The sequence below is a fragment of the Megalops cyprinoides genome, chromosome 11 (genome assembly GCF_013368585.1).
Source record: "Megalops cyprinoides isolate fMegCyp1 chromosome 11, fMegCyp1.pri, whole genome shotgun sequence".
NCBI classification, from domain to species: domain Eukaryota; kingdom Metazoa; phylum Chordata; class Actinopteri; order Elopiformes; family Megalopidae; genus Megalops; species Megalops cyprinoides.
Window position 1 is genome coordinate 21,875,267 of NC_050593.1, and position 22,584 is coordinate 21,897,850.

The 22,584-nt window shown below is 39.9% G+C and overlaps 1 protein-coding gene across 4 annotated transcripts in view; it reads right to left on the reverse strand.

Moving 5' to 3' along the window:
• The window catches only part of epha3 (eph receptor A3), a 90,553-nt gene that overhangs the window by 63,423 nt on the left and 4,546 nt on the right, over positions 1-22,584 (reverse strand). For all 4 annotated transcript variants that reach the window (XM_036541308.1, XM_036541309.1, XM_036541311.1 and 1 more), the window contains exons 2-3: positions 13,751-13,815; positions 6,555-7,215 (exon numbers count right to left, since the gene is read on the reverse strand). In XM_036541308.1, coding sequence (XP_036397201.1) covers positions 6,555-7,215; positions 13,751-13,815 — 726 coding nt within the window. The remainder of the gene's footprint in view (positions 1-6,554; positions 7,216-13,750; positions 13,816-22,584) is intronic.

The window sequence follows — 22,584 nt, forward strand, 5'->3', positions numbered from 1 at the left end:
GTAATTCATATCCAATGTTATGTTGAGCACACCTAAACTAAATAAAGAGGCTTTAGAATACCATGGAACAAATCAATCAGCGTTTAAAACAAGTCTAACAGGAATTAAAGGTATTGCATTCATGATGAGCAATGCTCAGAAGCTTGGGTCTGCTCTAAGCCTTTAGCATCCCTGACTAAACAGGCAACTCTAATCTAAAGTTTCAGCTGGTGTGGGTACTTCCAGAGAAAGGTAATCACGTCCATCACACAGGATAACATTTAGTCATGACTGCAAGACTAAGTCAGAGGATCACAAGTACAGGTCAACACTCCAATATCCTGGAAAACTAAGGACAGAGTCTGTTAGCCTGCGTTAAATTTATCCCTTAGCCTGGCTGTTTTCATCTTGAGAGTCTTTAGTGGCTTGTTAAAATAACCTGTCGCACTTTCTTCAATGGCATTAATAAGGTCTGATAACTAATCAGGGGATAGAGGGCCTGGGGATTGTGTATCCGGGCAAATCCACCAGGAATGTAAACCACAACCGGTCTCAGAGGAGCCCTGAGGCAGCTGTGAACAAGGGACGCCCCACCAGCCCACAGACATCCGGCCGTGGCTCGCGAGTTTTATGTGTTGTTTTTAGATCGTGTTATGGTTTACAGAATTTCACACAGATAGCCGACAGTTCACCTGCTCCCCAGTCTCATGATGAATGTCAGCCAACAAATCTGCTTGTACCCATGTATGTATTGGGGTGAAAAGCTGGCTTGGCATGCAAGGGACAAAGAGATGACCTATGTTTGAAGATCACAGCAAGGTTACGTTTTTTTTATTTATCCTAGTGATGCCAATTTTCAGAGGTTAAAACATTCAGTCTCACCATGAGTAAAGACACCTCAAAATTGAATTACTTTATAATTTCAGATTTGATCCCAACACCAAAATGGATAATTAAATGATGATCAAATCAAATTAACCCCCTGTGCATCTTAATATCATTGTTCCTTTCCTCTACACTCATTTAAAGTTATGCATCACCTTCAAAGAAATATTACATTCCCTCTATCAGGGTCATGTTTTTCAAGATACCTGACACTGAGGAAATATGTGATCCTAAAAGGAGAAAAAACAGAAGTACTTTGACCCAGTGGGGCTGGAGTTTGATCAAATGTATTACTCCACATGCTACTGAGAATCAAATGCAAAAAAAATGTACAAGACATGAGCTGTTCTATCAGTCAATCAATATATAAATAAATAAATGCAAGAAATATATAAAACAAGAGCCATTCTATCATTTGCAGAGGGCTGTCCTTTCTCTTGGAAACTCAACCTTCTATTTTCACTGGGTTTATAATCTGAGGTCAGCAGTACAGTCAAAGATGTAACTTGATCTGGCTAACCGTTCCGTAAGGCTTGACTGTACAGTGATAGACGGTAAGGAAACTATAATAGGTAAAAGCTATGTGCTTCTTATGAGCTAAGGGAGCACACCTGTATTTTCACAGACGTGAAAACTGATCCCATTTCCTCTGTTTAATCTCAGGAACGTGCAGCATCTAACTGGCATCCTGTTTAAACTATGCATGGACATAGAGAATAATACACATTTTCCGCTCTCAAATTCTGCAGTGGTGCTTCCAGTCTACAGAAAATGATGATACAAAACCTGAATCTGTGAGGAAAAATTACACATACCCATAACCTGCTCCCATAGAGGATCAGTCTCAAAATAAATTGTTGTTTGTTTAATTGCTAATTGTTAGTATGCATTTAAGACCATTGTAAGAGCAACAAAGTCACCCATACCCACTTAGGTAATGATAACATTTTCTTCTCTAACGATAAAAAAAAAAATACACTGGTTCACAATTAGCAATTTAGTAAGCATCACCCACAGCCTTCTGTGCCACCATGTTTTCTTTTTTTAAGTGTTCTTCAATGCAGTCCCACCAGCCTACCTCAAATATTACCCTCAGAAATCACAGACCTATGTGAGTGGCGCTGTGGTGAAGTTGGAGCTGGGCTTGTAACCAGAAGCTTTCAGGTTTGAGTCCCAAGTGGGCAGCTGCAGTCGTATCCTTGCCATTGTACTGACCTCACTAAATATCCCAAAGGTGAGCTACGTAAGCTATCCTGGATAATGGTGTCTGACAAGCAGCAGTCAAAATAAATGTGTGTGTGTATGTGTGTGTGTGTGCGGGCGCGTGTGTGTGTTCGTGTGTGTGGATGTGTGTATATATATATATATATGTATATATACTGTATATAATTTAAACCCACACTAACCAACGTGAGAGGAAATGGAACACGCTGCATCACTTCTCCTCCAAGACAACAGCATATGAAATATTTAACAAAAGGCGCTCTCGCCGCACAGCCAACGTCAAAGTGGGCTGTATGACTCAGATCCATGCTCACAGCGCTGAAAAGTGGGTCTCTGCGCCTCAGAACATCTCTTTTATAACCACAATCGAGCCTCCCGGAGTAATCAATCCGTTAACACGGCGAGCCTGCGGGGCGGTCACACAGCCTCGCTGCTCTTCCTGCCCGGGAAGGCTTTGTGTGCCTGGCTGCAGCTGTCACACTCCGGTAACATAAGCCCTTATTAGCCTCCATTAGCCCACTCTGAAACTAATAAGAGATTGTCAAATACATCCAAACATTCACACAACTGCGCACAAATATGATAACATGGTGGATGGGGATCTTAATGCAAAGCTATCGGCTGTCTGTTCACTTTGTCTCCATCATTTTTCAATCTCTGGATCCCTGCAGTACTGCTCTCCGCAAGGGGAACGCTGCATACTGATATCTGTCTCTCTTAGGCTTTTCAAGAACGTTAACAGCAAAAACGTCAGATCATGCTGCCGCAGTCCCAGCTTGATGCCATAAATCAAGGCGGCAGCCGTGTTCGAAGACACAAAGTTATTCAAAAGGACCACGTTATACCTCCAAATAAATCCTTGGCGGTGCTGTCACTTCCTTTCCAACAGATAAGTATCGATAATCTACAACATGTGTTTCCATCACAGAAGAATGATCTTTTTTTTCTCAAATTTTTACAATTACAAAATGCTCTCTAGTGTTGTAATAGGTGCACTGTGTTCATAGTTTCCTGTAAATGTTCAAATGTGGTATATGGGCAGACTCTGTTATGCTACTCTATTCAACTGAAATTCTAAACCAAATCAACACACGACCATCTCGATTTATTTAACAGTTATCACGCTTTTTGCGGACAGCTTCAACACCATTTACAACACTGCATAATGTCAGCATAGCACAGCGATCAAAGATAGCAAAATTCTTGTGCAGCACACTGAATTGCTTGTCGTGATTTCAGGATACAGAAACACCTGGGTGGCTCGATTAAATCTTTAAACCAGTCACTTTCTGAGTCATGGGACCTGTTTAGTTCCAGCCAAACCACAAGGTAAGAGACTTGCCCGGAAAAATGCATGACTATGCACAGCCATTTAATATGCATGGTCAGGTGTTGCCATGTAGATTTCAGCAGTGCAGGCCCTTTGGCACTATTACCAATTTGCACAGAAGTTACAACTTCATCAGGTCATGAAGTTGCATTTACGTGCTAGAAATCAGTAATGAGTGTGTACAGCAGAATCAAAACCAATGCACACCTATATCTATACCTGTGTGCTTATTTTTGATGATTTTACATATGGAATATGAGGTCAATGTAACATCTCTTCTGTGATGTCGCGACATACCTACAGGAGGTCTCCATTGCACTAAAGAACAGAGATGGCAAAAATGTCTGACACAAAGTCAGAGGATGTGCCATGGCTGTACATTAACTGCTGCGGTGTTTCAGTGCTTGCACCAAGTGCTCAGATGATTTTTATGAGACTCTCATAAAATGGCCATGCATCTACTAAAACAAACATCTATTTAGAAAAGCCCTAATCACGTTTGCATGTGTTTTAAATGAATTAAAATAGATTTGAAATGTGTTTTGTGCCTCAGTTGCAGCTGTTCACTTTGCAGCCTCCCACTACTCCACTCGAACCCTGGCTGTTGCCTCAGCTTCAGACCGAATGGCAGCAATTTCCAAGGGCCCTCTCATCTCGTCAGCACATGCATTTCGCAACACACACAGAATATATCCAAAAATCCCCTCTTAACATCTTTTGACTAAGTCTGAGTAGAGCAGAATGAAGCTGAACACTTTATGAGCTGTGGTGATTTCTCCTGGGACCCGGCTCAACTGAAATAATAACACAGACAGGGCCCAGTTTCTCTGTAAGCCAGCTGCCAGCCCATTTATTATCATACCACAGAGCTACACCAGCTCTGGCAATGGCAGCATTCAGCCCAACCATTTTCCTGTGCCCAGTGTCCGTGCATTTATAGATTTCTGTTAGAGACTCGCTGGGATGTAACCAGACCCCTAAACCTGGACAGCAATGCCATTTTGTATTCATAATGCTGATCATTCCAGTCCTGTGCAAAATAAGTCTATAAAAAGCAGGATGGGACCACTTTATTGTAAAGGACACCTAGGTCCACTCTCAGAGAAATAATCCCAGAGAGAGTGTTTGGTTTGGACATACCAGTTACTTGTAAATCGCATATGCAGGGGCCATCTACAGTGCTTAGCCTATACTTGTTCCATCCTGGCAAACACTTTCCCTGTGTTTTTCTCATGCCTATAACATTGGTGGCTTGAGCATGCCTTTTCCAGGCCTTGAAATACTGTTAGCTACTACTGAAAGCTACTTACTTATAGTGTAAAGAATACAGTGTACTGCAAATATAAAGTTCCAAATGCACAAAGTCTGTGGCTGTAGGTCAATAACTTTGACTATTAACATTTAGCTTTGTTTATTTTTTATTAGGAAATGTTCTTTTTTATCTTGCCTTGAGCATTAAACAACAATGCTATCCTGTTTTCAATCTGAAGTGTGAAATGCATACAACATTCTTGGAAAGACTTGTATATTTTCCCTATTAAAGATGCAGTTGGATAAAACAATGGACATAATTGAGGAATGGGTCAGCCACTCTTTCCAATTTTTTTCAGAATAAATACTTTTCAAGCCTTTTACTTTGGCCAGATGTTTTTGTTTTGCTTTTTGCTTACTTTCATTTTTGGTCCAATTTGCACACTTGGAAGTAAAACTGAATCACGGGTGAAATTTGATTATGTTGGAGAAAAGAAATCCATTTGTCATGAATACATTTTATGGGACTAACTGACAAATTCAAACAGTTTAGGCATGAACCTAGTTCCTGTCATCCTTAATTTAAAGCAACCAATTTAAAAAAGTATGTTTCTTGTTTTCCTTACAGTAGATTGTTTACTTGATCAAGTACTGTACATTCCATAGTCAGTGACAATGCACTTGAGACATGAGATTAAATTTGAAAATGAAACATTAAATTTGTGATCTTTATTACCATATTTTGATGAGATGAAAAGATCCCTGCACTCTACTGTGTAACGCTTGTTTTTTCCTGAAGGCCCATTCTTCATATACTCCTCTGTCCTCCATCTGAAATATGCTGTCCACACACATCGCCCACCTACTCCCATCTCCATTCACCTCCCACTATCCCACATGCCAAACACCAGATGATTCTGCCAGTACCATGATGAGGTGCTGCAGCAGACCATTTCACAACCCTAACTACTTCAAGCTGCTTTGCCTGCAGTACCACACTACTCTCTCGGTGACCAGTGGAAAGGTCTGCATGGACCTGAAAATGAAGCCTGAGCCCAACATGACCCACACACTTTAATGCTCCAGACAAACCCAGAAAAAGATGACAATTTTATCTTTTTCCTAACCTAGCCCAAGCCTGACCTGACCGTACAACGAAAAATATATCCTACAGTAACATTCAGCAGCTTAGCAAATGAACACAATACAGTGTCCTAGTTGGGAAAACAGTGCATTATACAGAGAAAAAGTCTGTACTAGTAAACAAATAAAAATTCTGCTTAACAGTTCTGCAAATCAAACAATCCTTTTCAAAAATGGGGAGCACTTAGGCTAAAATAAGTTATTCATTTTTAAATAAGTAAGTAAATACATTAATCCTCCTTTCAAGCCTGATATGTTTGGCTACCTTGAAAATGAGACTGTAGTACATTTAAAACCTGATATCTAGGAACAATGAGCCCAACCCTACCCAAATAGTGCTATTATGCAACTAAAGGCTCAAACATGTTTCCTTGGGTCCCATCGGGTTTGGGTCGGGTTGCAGGGCTTTGCATCAGAAGTCTTATGTTCCTCTGGACCAGGTCACACCCCTACTGACAGAAATGAGGTGCATTTGTGTTTCCATGTTACATTCTGACACAAAGAGCTGAATAACTACCATATCATTTCTCTTAGTCTTTGATATATGCACATTTTGTAGTATACACTCGGCCTCTTTCAGATATTACAGGCAACTGTGGAAATGACGTTGTTGCACTTATGCGGACTTAGGTGCTGGCAGGGTTTGAGAAGGTATGAGACCAAAGGTAAGATAAAGGACAACATCTGATGCAGATGAAGAAGATGGGAAATCAAAAAGAGCAAGAGAAAGGGCAAACCTTACCTTGGCAGGAGACACCTCGCTCTTCATAGCCAATGTTGCACAGACATTTCCCGATAGGCACCAGCCATTCCCCCTCTGTACTGCAGTACATTTTCGGTGGGTCCTCCTCCTTGGAGTTATTGACACAGGAGCCTCGTACCTCTACCAATGACTGGGAGTCCGTGGGCACCGTGTCAGGAAACATGGCCAGGTTTCTCACTGTGAACGGGCACTTCTTAAAGTAGACCCGCACTGAAACCAGGGCAACACAGGCCCCCACGTCCTGGAAGGCCAGGTAGAAGCCCTTCTTTGTGATGGGCCCCACCTCCCGCACCTCTGTGTTGAGCTTGAGGATGCGGTCACCCAGGTCCATCTGCGTGAAGCTCTCGTCGGCCGCGATCGTGTCGATCTTGGCGAACTGGTGTTCTCGGAATTTTGCCCCTTGGTCCTCTTCGGTCTCCATGTAGTAGAGGTTGAAGGTCTCCTTGCAGGTTCCCAGGACCAAGGGAATGCTGTTACAGTCTCTCAGGGTGAACTTGAGCTCCACGTAGATCTTCTGTGCGGAGTTGCGTGGGATCCAGTTGGTCCTTAGCCAGTTGTTCTGGCTGTACTCCATGACATTGCACACCTGGAAGGTCCGGATGGGTGTGTAGTGCTCATCCACCCCACTGATTTCTTCCCACTGGGAGCAGAAAAAGGAAAACAGTCACACCCACATTCACTAATCCACTGATCACAGTTCACCCTACATATCTGTTATGCTTTGATGTTCAAATAAATCACCTATTCTTGCCATGCAGGTTGACATTATTTTAAAGTATTTCATGATTTATTTTTTGCTAAATAGTTTACTAAAGCATGCTTTCTCTGATCCAGACCTACAATAACACTCAAACCTTTAATAAATTAAAGCTGAAGAGGGAGACATTTTAACAACAGAGATTTTGTTAACCAATTCTCTTTCTTACAAAAAAAGGTTTATACTTTTTTGAATCGTAGTAATTGCTATGTGACAATTTCATGATTAGTATCTGAAAACAATTTTACTGTGTACAAAAATGACTCTGATTTGAGCAGAGCCTGATTTATTAGCCTGCCATTACTAAGTTAATTAAGTGTTCAAAATTACGGGAGCTTTCAGGTCTAAAATACACAAAAGGAAACAAATGATGAACTGAAAGCTTGAGTTCCCTTTTATTATAATAGAAAAAGGGTCTGGCGCTAGCTCTCCCTGAAGTTTAGAAAAGAACTCTGGGCTGAGTGATGCAGTCTCTCTTAAGTGGTTAAAAGCTGTTTGCTACCAAAATGAAATAAGCGAGTTCACTTCAAGCCCAGACTGAAGAATTAGCCGTTTATGTTTCATCTGTGCCCACGGGTTAATGAAACACCAGAGACACAGGCCTGTTTAAAGACCAACCACCGCCAACTACTTAAATTTGCTTTTTCCAAGACGCATGCTAATTGTAATGAAACATCCAAAGATTTCTGAAAACCCACACAAAATATAGTTTTGAAATTTAAGAGTCAACACATTCAATATGCAAAGATGGAGGCCAGTGCAAAAAGTTCAAAATCAGTAATGGGTTTAAGATGTGCGTTGAAAGTTTTTTTTTTTTTTTTAAACATTTTCACTTGGAGGGAACCGTGTATGTGTGCATATGTATACTTCTCAACATATTTATTCATACCCCTGACTAAACAAAAGCATACTAAACACAAAAAGCCAAAAAAGACTAAACATGCATGTTTGATATTTTACTCCTTAAAAAAAAGAATATTAGATATTGGTCATCATAGCATTAACAAAAAATAAATAAGTAGAAACAAATACCAAATATGAATATCATTTTTCTTTTAAACCATGTTTATATCCTATTTAGACAGGTGTGTAAATAAATATGAAGGGCACTTCATATTATTAATTCTGTAAATGTAACAGGTAGATCCGAAACATACTGACTTGCAAAGGCAAAACTATCCAAAACTTTGATTAGCAATTTTTTATCCAGTGCCACCTGAAGCCAGTTATTCTCTTCATCTAGCGGTAACCTATGAAAGCTATTTTGAAATGTGCCCTGTCAGTAACTTTGCAATTCACAACTTTGCTTCAAATATAAATTTTCACTTTTCCTCCTCACCTCTACCAGCTTCATATTTTTACCCAATGTGGGAGTGAGACCTACTCTACTTCCTCCATTCAGCGTCCTGCCAATAGGCATTGTGTATTTCTGCCTGGGGGGGGGGGGGGGACAGCCAAAAGCACAGCGCCAGTGGGCAACCCTGTGATGAACAATGTAAATATAGGCAACAGTACATTTTTAAATTGCACATGTTTTCAGGACTTGACCTTTATTGATTGGTTTTCTAAAGCAAGTTCTTCGATACTGAAGTAACTCAAGACTTGCGATTTCACGCGAATTATTGATGTCCTAAATGAAACCCAGGTGCTTGTGCTGCTGCACATTATCAGATTCCTGAGAATGACTGTGCGTAGAAAACTGCTGCCAAAACAAATGAAAAGAAATATAGGATGTGTAGCTCATATGTTTCAGAATAACACATTGCGTGAACTCCAGGGCAGCACACGACATCACCGTGGTGACTCGCCTGCTTCCCACCCTTCCAGCGGCCACCAACGCACGCTCTTTTTACTTAACATGTGCAAACCCGATGCGTCACATCATGCTCTATGGCAAGCAATATCAGCATATATTCTTCCAGGATAAAATACAAAAAAAGTGACGCATTTCATATCCATTACTGAGTGTTGAGCAGTTAGGGAGGAACAGTCGGCCCTCTCCGAGCTGGAGTTTTACCTGTTTTCCATTATGGCACCGGGCCAGGACCAAGGGAAAAACAAGGACCGCCATCGGCAAGTTTGGTAGCTCCCATGGCTCAAAAAATATAGTTGAAACGCTACTGGGCCCTACCTGAGATGGGCACAATAGTAGAAAAGGACACAGGGGGGCCTTCCAGACTCGCAGGAAACGTCACCTCCCAGCTCTGAAACTAAACACTGCCTCACTTTCTCTTCTTTTTAAGTATCACTGTACTTTAGTAATCCCTAAGATAGAAAAAAAGTTACATCACTGAAAATGTGAAAATTAGCAGTTGGTGTATTTGGCAAACCCCTGGGCCCCAGCTCCTCCTGCGTGCACTCCCTGTGAAGACAGCCCAACTGGTAAATACTTTCAACTAATAGAGTCCCTGGCACTAGTGAACTATCACAACTATCACAGAGCTTGTGTTTCAGAGCGATGTGTAATAAAATTATAATCCTCCACTTACTCAAGTTACAGCACAATTACATTAGCCTCAGAAATGAGTGACGTTTACTATAGCCTTATGGTGCTATCAGCTGCATGACTCCTACACACATGAACATTCAATTCGTTCAATTTCAATCCACATTCCTTGCACCGAAACGCACCCACTGTCAAAAGCATAGCTGAATCTGGTGCCAGGTTTTCCATTACTGCACCATCTAAGGTTCCAGGGAGAGCATTCAAAAGAATAATTAACAAAGGCATCCCAGCATGCATTTGGGTCTCAATACGCACACATGTCCAGCGAGGTGAGAGGGATATCTGGGACAGATGTCACCGTTCAACTGTCAAGCCAGTCAGGGGCTGTTCCAGCACTAACTGATATATACAATGACACTCACTTGCCCTTTAACAGCTAGGCACGGGGTCACACCTGTGAGACTGTGATTGAAGGTCAGAGGTCACGGAGAGGTCAGAAAAAGAGCTTGCTGTTCAAATAAAGGAGGACATGGAAACACACAGACACACTGCCTGGCACACTTACGCCAAGTACTCAATAGTCACTACTCAGTAGTTAGTACTGTGTCCCACCTGGGACACAGCTCAGAAAACAAAGAAGGTAAGATAGAAATGTGTAAGCTGGCCTCTACATTTGGTATAAGCCAGAATTGATATGCCATATTAGATTCGTTGGTCATTTGCTTAACTGCTTTCTGTTTTACCAGCTATATCACAACTTTTCTTTCCTATCCAATTCATTGTTTGTGCTATCAAGGCTGTCTCTAAAACTCAGACTCAAGAAATCTATTTCTCTGCTACCTGAATATAAATATTTTTTTTTTTACCTAAAAATGAAGTCAGTAAATGAAGAACTAAATGGCTAAATGGAGTCCAAGACTGGAAATACGAACTTCAAAAGCAATTGATTTTATTTTTGCTCAATAAGAGAATTGGATGCAGTTCTATTAAGACACAAATCACACAGAGAGAGGGAAACGTGAGACAAAATGAACACAGATGGGGTTTGTTTACCCTACAGGCAAATGTTCCTGTACAGCGAAGCATTCCCACCCCGCTGCTGGAAACCCTAGATTTGACAAGTGCCTCTCCAGCTTAGATTTCCTGCATTGGGTCACAGCAAGCAACTGCACTGTATCAGTCAATGGCTTTTCATCACAGCTTTTTCTGAGAGGGGAACCATAACACATTGTACCCTCTCCATTTACCTCGACTACAGCCCGGCAAAGCGCTAATCCCGGTTTATGATGGTGTTTCTTTTCACTTTGTGCAGCTGTAGACCCCTTGACTTTTATAAAGAGGGAAATTCGTATAAAAGCCTAAAGCTACTAACTTAGGTTTTGAACCTCATATTGTGGTGCTGGACCATCACAAACCAAGGACATTGGCCCCTTTGTGTTTCCAAATCGCAGTCCATATACAAAAAAGATGGAATGTGATGCTTGCTTAGATCTCAGCCTTATTGCTGTAGTTTTTCTCACTGGACTGAACTGCAACATTACAGACTCAACATTTTGGAATGTCCGGCTCCTCTGGCATAATAAGATTTTGCATCATTTCAAATTTGATATGAATTAAAAAAGAAATCTTGCAAAGGAATTTTTCTCTTTTAATATAAACAGAGCATTCTGCAAACCAGTTCCTTCAGATTTCACACAAATTAGGATCTAATTACAAATAAATTGGTTGGAGTTTGGGGAGTGCAGTCACACCAATAGTTCTGCTGCTCTGTTGCCAAGAATAGTCAAATGAGGGCATGTTCTTTTTCCACTCAGTCTTTATGTTGAACATATTCAAAGACTAGTGTCCAATAACACTCCCAAGGTACCCTCTTCAGATTGTGTAATATATAGAATGACTTATTTTAATCAAATGGTGTCCACTTAGTCATATCCTGTAGACATACCAAGAAACTTAAGCAGTTTTTCTGTTTGTCTCTCAAATCCTTTAGGTGGTGCAGTATTATAACCAGGCTGCACAAGGGTGACAGGAAATTCAAAATCCTAATCAATCTCTAATAAATTCTAATAAAGTGCATCCCTTCAGACTTTTCTACGCACATGACCGCTCGCTTTGCAAAAGAGGGGCTGCGCGCACAAAACGTTCAGATGGGTAATCACGGCTCAAACGGAGAGTAATCTGGCCGTCGGAGGATAATGAATCCCAGGTTGAGGCCTGATGCAATTTGGAGAGTCTATAATAAACAGGATTGCGTGTTTAAAGTGCTGTCTGCGTGGAGCGGATTTATATTTACTGCGGTTATCTGAGAGGGTGCCCGAGAAACGGAGCGTCCGACAGGCTTAGGTCTTAATTTGCTTTAACCGGCGCGATTTGTGCTTACACAGGCAGAAGGCGAGCGGGCCATTCGTCAGTGTCAGCAGCGCATCGCCACATTATTTGAAATCATTTCTGAGGGCACAGCTTTCAGGGCAAAATGCTTATCACTCCAAAGGAGAGAGAGTCATGAGTAATTACAGATAATTCACCTTGAGGGCTTGATCTTCACCGCCCTCCCTTCAATGTTAAGGAGAAAAGGAGAGGAAACACATTCATTCTCAAATCAATTAGCATTTTCTGTTATTTACCTGGGAAATTATATTTGTGGTGACATGTATTTTTTTTGAGTACTGATGCAATACATTCCCACATAAATATACTGTTTTAACAAAGATTTTTTATTTGTTGGATTATTTATTATCATTTGATTATTTATTGTTTATATGTTACAAATTATTGTTAATAATTTTGATATAATAATAATAATTCTGATATCATTATTTTCAATATAATACGTTTGTACATAGGGTGTACTACACTGAAAAAAAAAAAATTCTCCTTGCGCCAGGTCTTTAAAGTGGGTTTCCTAAACCCCGTTCCTGGGGGCACACTGTGCATGCTTGCAAGGGTTTCTAATTAATTACATTTTAGATCTTTATTGAATACTGATCTGAGTTTGAAATGACCAGACAGCTATGCTTTATGTCCTTGAAGAGGAGGAATGTCTTGCCAGACAAGTTCTTGTTTTTACAGACAGATATTCTTTGAGAGACATGTGACTATTGAACACAATATTTATTTATTCATTCATTCATTTATTTATTAATATCCAGCCCTCAACGTTGTTGCAGCAGTTTAAAGTAAATTGCTATTCAATTAATGGCCAAGGGCTGTAAAATAGTTAATGGAATACCTATTTATCAATGTTGTGTTTCTAATTTGTTTAAGGGGCAAAAGTGGCCCTAAATATGTTAACACACAATCCAAACATCACATTTCTTTCACAGCTGTCAGGTTATATCAAATGCAGGTCACCATGCAATTAACAGCTCAATCTAATGAATTAAAAACTCAGATGAAAAAAAAAAAAAACAAGCATGCAAAGACTGGCCTCGGGAGCAGGGCTGGGAAACACTGCCTTAAAGCAATGTCTAGTTTTATGGTGCCAACCATAAACACTGCAATGGGAAACAAGGTTTGGCAGGTATATGGAACAAATTACTGGATTACCTTCAAGGATTGCCAGCAGGCAATTTAAACACTTAATAAAGTTTTGAAAATGGTTGAGTTGGCGTTGCCCTAGGGACCAATACTCTAATCGCTGGTCAAATAAACACTGCCATTGCGGGAAAATGATGCGTAGGATCACAGTGAGCAAATGGAGAGGCGTGTATTTCCATTCATTATTATTATTATTGTTATTATTATTATTATTATGCTGCAAGTAATTTACACCCATATTTAGACAGTAATACAAGTAAGAAGAACACAAATGGAGTGAATGATTCTAATATGAAGTACGAATTCTCTAATGCACTGCTCTGAAATGACAGGCATGCCCTAATAAATCCTGGCACGCCTAACTCATGTGATGGACAGGCCTAGACACGCCCATCCCACATGAAAGAGAGAGCAAGACACTCCTGACAGACTCACCCCATGTGACGGATAGGACATCCATCCCAGTTCTCCTTGGCTCGCTTTCGAGTCCAGCAGGTTAACTGTGCGAGAAGAGAAAAACAAGAGAGAAGTGAACTTCGTTTCCCTTTTCTGTCTTGTTAACCTCAATTACCCTCCCTACCCCTCCCGAAAGAGACACATTTCACTTTGAACCCTCTTTCTCAGAACAGCGTTTATTCAGCTGTGAATCCTGTCACGACTCCATAAAACTAAACAAACACGCACACAGGGCCCTTTTCACCATTGTGAAAAAAATCAAAGCACCGCTATAGATGAGACCGCGGGTGCGGTGACTGGTGATGGCTCAGCACCATTGCAGGGCTGCTTGCTTAGCACCGCACTGTTGCAGCTGGGTTGCGTGTGTACTGTCAGGCTTTCTGAAGACAGTTTCTCCCATGTCCAAGCCTTGCTTACCGACCCTTCGGTGTCTGTTTTTCTACTGATAGGCATCTAAAACAAGTCAGGGAAATCAGATTGCATTTCCAAAACAAGCACCATGAGATCAAAATCCTGTTTACGGAGCATGTTCGTTAGCTTTTGAGAGATTTGGACATTGATTAGAGGCAGGTCCAATTTGTTAGAGCACTGCTGATCTGTTTATGTGTCCAGCCATACATAAACTCCAGTGCTGATTGTGTGACCGCTGACTCAGCCCTAACCCGTTTGAATTAAACATCATCATTCCGTCGAAACAATTTCTGATAAAAGGAGCACCAATCTCCAGTGATAATGTAGGTTATGGCGTAATTCATTTTCTATTCATGTTCAATGCAGTGAGCTGTTTGTGCTACATGGGGGGAACAGCGCAGATCAATTTTACCAGCAACGTGAGTAAGATATGGCAAAGATTAAACGGATGAAAGGGATTTAAAACAGAATACTTACACAGTCTAGAAAATATAATTTCACACATTTGCTCAGATAAGATCAATTATTTGACTTGACCCACTTTCAACTTGTAATGTACAAAACACAGTGTTAATAGATGTTTAGGGCGTTTCACATTTTTGCCTTCATTTCAAAAATGAAAAAAAAAAAAAACACTACCATTAACTGGCAATTAACTAGTGATTACCAGTGTTGAATTAACCTGAGCCCCTGCCTGAGAAAGAGGAGGAAAAAAATATTTGGTGGATTTTCTTACTGAATATTTTTCCTCATCTTCATCAGGTTAAGTCAACACTGGTAAAAGGAAAAAAAAAAAAAAAAAACCCTGCAAACAGTGCTGAAAATAGCCTTTTTTTCAAATTATCAGAGGCCAAAAATGCATTTCAATTAATTCCCTCAAAAGGCCAGTAAGGTAAGGAAAAAGCTTGACATGAAGAAACAAAAAGTACCATACAAACCTATCATACAAAAGAACCCTAACTTAAAGTAACCATATTATAATAAAAAGAAATGCAGCAAATATACAGTGATGCGTGAAAAGAATTGAAATCAATTGACTCTACCTTTTTCTGCATCTGATTTAATTCAAAATTAGGGTGATGCTTACTGACACAAGTAAATACACATTTCTTGATTTCTGCAGCCTCCAACTGACAAGGACATCCACCTAGTCAGAGCAGCACACATCAGAGGCTGTCCTGAGAAAGGAAGCATCCAGAGCAGCTCTCACCAAGACGCCGTCTGGCCTCACTCTACCAAGGTCCACGCTTTCATTCAGCCCAAGTCCACACGTACACGGGTATTTGTTAAAACAGGGGTTTTCCTCCTTCGTTCGTAAAAAAAAAATCCCGTTCACACAAGCACTGTTTTGAGTAGCTTTTCAAAATTATTCATACCCGTGATTTCAAAGGAAGAAAAATATTATACAAAAACAGAAATGACATTTGATGTTTTTTCTTCTTAACTAGAAAACAAACACTCTGACTTCAAGCAAAGGAGATAACGGCGCACACTCTGATGCTACAAGCCCAAAACTCACTTTTCCCTGTCTACACGTCAACACTGAAAACGGAGTTTCTGAACATCTTCACCCTGGAAGGAGTTTTGCAAAAGGTCCGTTTTCAGTGACCTAAAACGCAGTTTGCGTGTGGACAAAAGGTCAAAACACATAGAAAAAGCTACAATTTAAAAAATACCCGTGTGCGTGTGGACTAGGCCTCACTCACACACTGAAGCCTCTTGATGCTTGCTTGGAGAGTTAAAGACCTCCACCAATCTACAGCACTGTAAACAGCAGCGGGGGATAATCATGGTTGACATTTGGGCCACTCATCGCTGCGTCTACAGCCACTCAGATAATCGTCCTGCGATTTGCCCTCACTCACAGCAAGAGGAAGTCTGTCTGAAGGACCTAGCCTGGCTAAGGATAATACCAAGGTCTATTTGGGAACCACGGCTGTGACACTGAATGAGCCAGCAACACATCAGTCTGAGGTGTCTGTCAAATGACTGTGAGTTAAACTGATGTACGCTTATAGTACTTTTCTCTGCAAAGTTACACATAGGACAGAATGTGTGTTTTACAGACTGGGATATGAATACTACTATTTGCTCAAGAAGGGAAACAATAGATCCTTTAAGTTTGAGGGATGGTAGCTGTTTTTTTTTTTTTTTACTTTTAGTTGCGTATGCACTTGTACAGCAATTGCTTCTGTGATTCTATCGAAGACACACCTTCAACTTTGACGCACTTTGAAGTTTTCTCACGATTTGAATACATCTATTAGAAATCTCTAGAGGAAACCCCTAGAGAAAAACAAAAAACCTGGAAGGTAGTCAGATGCAGTACAAACTGAAATGGATTTAAAGTCAGATGCAATGTTGTCCACACACTGGAACCATCAGAGGTGGAGTGAAGAGAAAAGCTAATTATCGAATTCCAGTGCAGGACTCTTAAACTGGGCCTCACCTGAGAGCTCGCCAAACAGCTGGGCCGTTCGCATACAGTAGACGGATTTCCATTAAGTGTAATAAAGCTATCTGCTTATGTCAGATAATGGCAGTTCACATCCAGCTCCATTGGTTCCAATTTAAATTTCTCAATGAGCCGAGCCAGCGTCTCAAATTGAGCCGACCAGGGGAATTCGAGAGCAGAAAATGAGATGGCTATATTGGCGATGCGAATTCTCCAGCGGCAGGAACAGGAAATCACAGCTGACGTTCTTACCCCTCCACAATTAGGGTATGGCATAAGGCAGGCCCTCTTTGTCCCCCACAATGCCCTTCTCTCTGCAGTAACTGAAAGTATTAATAGAAACTGTACTGCCCATCTCTGGAAACAAACAGCATGAGGGAGAACAGGTGAATCAATACGGGAGGGAGACAATAATCTTGGGCTGCAGCCACAGGCGGCCCATAGACATCAATCCGACTGATAAATCAACCCCACACGGCTGGCTGTTTTCTCCCTTTAATCAGTGCACAGCTCCACTATCTATACCGAGATCACTGAGAAAAAAAAAAAAAACATCTACGATTCATTCACAAACTTTCTAACAAACAGTGAAGATACACAGTGAGATGGAAAAAAGTAAAAAGTAGCTAGTTCTTTTCTTTTATTTATATATATATAGATCTGGTCAAAAGTTTGGACACGGTTTTATTTCTTTATTTTTACTATTTTCCACATTTTAGAACAATAGTAAAGCCATTAAACCTATGAAATAACACAAATGGAATTATGCAGCAACCAAAAAAGTGTCATAAACAAATCAAAACTATCTTATCTTTTGTAAGATAGACTGTAAAATGTTATTATTTTAAAAAAATGTTTTATTTATCTTAGATTCCTCAAAACAGTCGAAAATTATTTTAAAATTAATTTTTTTTTGGAAAGAAATTCATGCATCAGCATCAACTTCACTATTTCATCAACTTTATATTTGTCTAAGGAAGAAATTTCAAGAATTTAAGCATAAGTCTTTACATCAAAATGTGTTTCAATGCTTGTTTCCCATTATCTTAATCAGGTGTGTCGATTTCATATATATCAGATAAACTGATTCATATTTCAGAATACTCAGGACACTTGGGAGATCAAGAGTTATGGTGTTATAGCTGATGTCAACTACATGCACTTAGCCTTTACGCAGTATTCAAGGATTGAGCCTTCACCGCTCTGATCCAGGACGACCCCGATCCTGCATGTCTTTCAGCTCTCATTAAACCAGCATTCAGATCAGGGAAGGGCCTCAAATTGGCTCAGTCCAGGTTAGGATTAGTTGAATCAGGTGATTAAGTGCATGTGTTGGTAAAAAAAAAATGCACACATCTCAGACCTTTGGGATCTATGCTGATGACCCCTGTCAAAGAGGTATGCTGGCAGCGCTCTGCATCCAAGAGAAGGAGCCCATTTTATCAAGAAAGAAGATAGTTCGTACAGTGCGGAGGAGTTAGGAAAGCGGAAAGGGATGTATCTTTGGAACAGAAAGGTCAAACCTGGTTGACCTCTGAGTTATGATCTGGTTGCATCAAGCTATTCCTCTGCTCTGCAGCTGGTGTTTGTAACTTCAGGACACACAGCCTGCTGGGAAACCTCCAACCTCCGCTTCAGCCAACATACAACACCAACTGTCTCTCCAAAATAAATAACGGAATATCGTCTGATCCGCCATAACAGACTATGAACTAGCTACAAACACTGGGCAATCTTGAAGATTCAAATACATGTGCATAGCTGTACACTTCTTCATTCATAAAAGTAGTAAATGCATAGGGAAATAGCTACAAATACTATATTTGCATGTATTAAAATGTAAATGATTTTTTAAAATTATGTATGCACATATTTAGATCAAATTAGGGATAAGTAAATGTATACACTGAAACTCTTGCTATTATATTGATATGCATGTTCACTTTAATTTAACTTAAATTGTGAAGTTATGACCCAGGTTATGATTTAAATGTTACACTTCTTCTACACAGCATTAAATCGGATATTGCTATAATTGTTCCAGATTACATGTTCAAGTAAGTACACAGATGAATGTAAATAATAATGCAGTACATGTATTATAATAACACAAATAATTACACCTATTTCAAGAAAGATCACAGCTGTTGATTTTTTTGCTTCAACATGAAATTTTAGCATGTAAATGTGTTATTTTGTTCATTATTACCTCTTGTAACAAACTATACACATTTTTACTTTACTGTAGACACTTTCTATTTATTAGGTAAGGAACTCTAGAAAATCTTTTTGTTACCATCTTAAACGTTCTAGAGGACTCATTTTTGATATATTCTCTTATTTTACTACTCTGAAATGGAAAGCAAGAGACATTCCCATATACCTTCCAAAAATGCATGATTGCTTCCACACATCCATTTTTGCATTCCAAAACAATCATAGCAAAACACTGCAAAATATAAACAGAAAAAGGGTAATTATCAAGGGTAAACTTGACCTGAAAGCGGTGTGTAAGTGCTCCACTGACATATTTCAGACACAGTGGGTAACTTTAGTCCCTCACTGGAGGAATTTCAAACTTAAAGTTGTCTGCTAGAAAGAAGGTAATCTGAGAATAAAAGAAGCCCTGACAGTTTTCCATAAATCTTATCGCACACACTCAATAACAATTATAACAGATTCTGCCCATTACAATGGCAATGAAGTATTAAGCTACACGGCATGAATAATTCAGCTTGGTCTCGCTCTATGTGATGCCTCTGGTTTCTCAGCTCCTCTGAACGGTTTGTGACGTTTCACTTGCCAGCCACCTCCGCCCAGAAGAAGCACCTTGTGCGATGGGATCGATGCCCTGGAGATACTGCTGACCGACGCAGGACTATTTTTAAAGTCGAGGCATGTGTAAGCACATTTTTGGCACCCCTGAAAGCTACCATCGCTCACAAAATGCTGCCTTTCCCAGCAGGGGTCCTGATGCTCTGGGATACAGTGCTGAAGCCTCTGTGCCACCGTCTAAAAATACAGGGGCCATCATGGCGTCCAGGGCAGGGACAACAGGCCATGCAGAGCATCAGACAGCCATGTGTATGTTCAATTCAACAGTCCCACAATACCCCAGTCGCTCTTGTGGGTCACAAGGGGTGCCGCTCTTTGGACACAGTTGGGATGAATTATCACACATTACATCAAAGCAATCCCTACGCAAGAACAACTGCTCCATTTTTAAAGGGTGCTCTACAATCACCCTGCACACTCTTGCATGAATATTTTCCTTGTCTTTATTTTCCCACAAATGCTTAAACAAGGCATTAGCCAGTTCCTGTGCTGTTTGAGGTTTAACAAGGCAAGATTTCTCTATTCACATGTATAAAGCACATAACAGCTCTACTGCTGTATCACACCAAGTTAGACGTCCCAAATGTAACACATTATGTCAACACTTTGCTGTACGAGAGGGGTTAATATCCTGCATGTTCTTCATGTTTGTCCAGGACTTGCCCACCTTATAGAGTACCGCTAAATGGCAGAAAATTAATTTGATTCGTTAAACAGAAGTCTGTTTCAGTAGGCAGTGTGCCTAGTTTAGAAAATTATATATGAAACAAGATCATTCTTTCATACCTCCATACGTTGATTATTAAATAAAAAATGTTCTGGAAAGAAACTACTGCATTATTCTGTAGTATTTTTGAGGATGCGACTTATGTAATCAAAATGTTCGGTAAAATGATGTGTTCGAATCACCTTCACTAATAACGTATCCATAATTGTTTTCTTATTTGTGAATTTTTTTAATTTGTCTGCATCCCATTAGTTTTAAATATAGCCTATCTTTTTCTTGGCTGTGTGGTAGTATGATTTATTACATTGAGTTTCCAATCTATTAAGTGCAATTACAGCTAGACTTCAGGGAGCATGAAGTGCAAAACAATGCTTCAAAGAATTGGTAACAAATGAGGCATAGTGAATCATTTCATCTGGATTGTTGTGCAGTCACAGACTTGGGTATGTGTGGTTTAGAAAACTAAACACAAGTACATTAATGTGTATGAATAAATGAGTACATATCAATGTAGGGAATCAGAGGCAGCATTGCTTCCTTTTTAACAGCTCTACCAGACAACTTAATAGCCTTATATACAGTAAAACTCAAAACAGGCAAGGAAAAATCTTCATTTCTGATTCTGAAGACAGGGGGTAGAGGAGTATAGGTTGCCTTAGATCAAACACGAATATAAAAAGTGTACTTGACAAAAACTGGAAAGTGCGGCATGAAACACATGGCCCTCCTCACTCTATAAAATTGTAATATTTAAAGAAACCATTCTGCATGCTCTGGGTCAGATGTAAGTATTCCTGTTCCGTATTTCGACGGAGGTTTGAAATCTTAAGAAAACTCCAGATGGGGATTTTTTAATGTACGTGGATCTGTCAAGGTTATGCCCCTTCTACTGAAAACGAATTACTACCTTTATAAATCGTATCTTCGGGCCGTAATTTAACATTGTTGGGGGTGTGTAAGGAGCTGGGTTTAAGGGAACGTTGGTTCTGTTTACGGGAAAGGAGTCGAATGTAGAACCGATGTGGCTCATAAAATAATACACATTTTTTCCTAATACTTGCTGTCATAGTAGTACTATTATCTAATTGTGTTGTGACTATTATGAAGCCAAAGTCCAAATTAAAAATCATTTTAAAAGCAAACGTTTTAACGGTATTAAATTAACTTAAACGTTCGATTGCGTTTCTTTGAAAAGTTTTGTCGTGTGCAGGAAAAAAAAAAATTAAAATGAAGCACTGTAGGAAAGATATTACAAGATTAATTACTTTCAGATGCAGCGTTTGTGCAGCATCACGCAACCGCTGCACGAATGCGTTAACCCCGCTCCAGACTTCCTATGATACTTAAAGTAGGCCTACAGTGTGCCTGCGGGGAAGAGTTCAAATCCCGGATTGAAACTCTCCCTTGTTTGGATGGATGAAGTGTAACCCTAGTAGTGGTGGTATGTGATAAAAATGTACTATATGTAAATGAAGTAGGCACTTAAAGAATTATATTATTTTTGCCTAACTCGGCGAAGACAAATTTGACCCTTTCATCACTTACAAGTACATGTAAGAACACACTTAATGCAAATTAAAGTTGCTTATTGTCCAGTTTGCTTAGTTGGACATGTCCAAAGAGCTGTAACTTGGCAGAAAACGGGGATACTTAATTTTGACTATTTCTGCAAGAGGTCATTACGGGGTTTGGGAACTCCGTCAAACGCGTCTTTTTCAAACTATCAAACCGAGCCTGCAGTGACCAAGCAGCTATTTGCTTTTTTAATTATTACTTTTAATGTATTTTTACAGGTAATTGATATACTTAGGTCCTAACGTTATCTTTTATGAAACACTAAGTAGTGACAGTAATTACAATGGGTAAATCGACATGTTGCATATGAAACCGCAAAATCAAAATAAAAATAAGGACTTGATGCCACGGATCTGAAAGGAAGTGTGTATTTTATAGAGAGATCGGTCAATGAGTGGTTTATTTCTCAGCGCTCAGAGCTAAACAGGTCAAGTAGTATCTGGAAATAATAGACTAAGATCTCATTCCAAGTTGTAACAGGTCAAGACACTTTCAAAGTGACTAACAAAAGTAACATTAAATTAAGACAAAATTTAAGCAGTTACTACAATCATTGCTCCAAGAAGACTAAGTGAAGCAGAATACAGAAACTACCATTGTGTGCGCGGGTACTTTAAGGACAAAAGCATTATGCGACCGGTTTGTCGTGCAAGTTAAAAGAAAAAAAACAGGCATGGAATTAATTGCGTATTTGTTTTCAAGATACCAAATATAACTACTTGTAGACGTGCTTAGGTAGAATGCCCACTGTTTTTCCGAGTTTGGTGCGTTTATTTGTTAACCCATTGTTGGCAATTCGCCATTAACCTA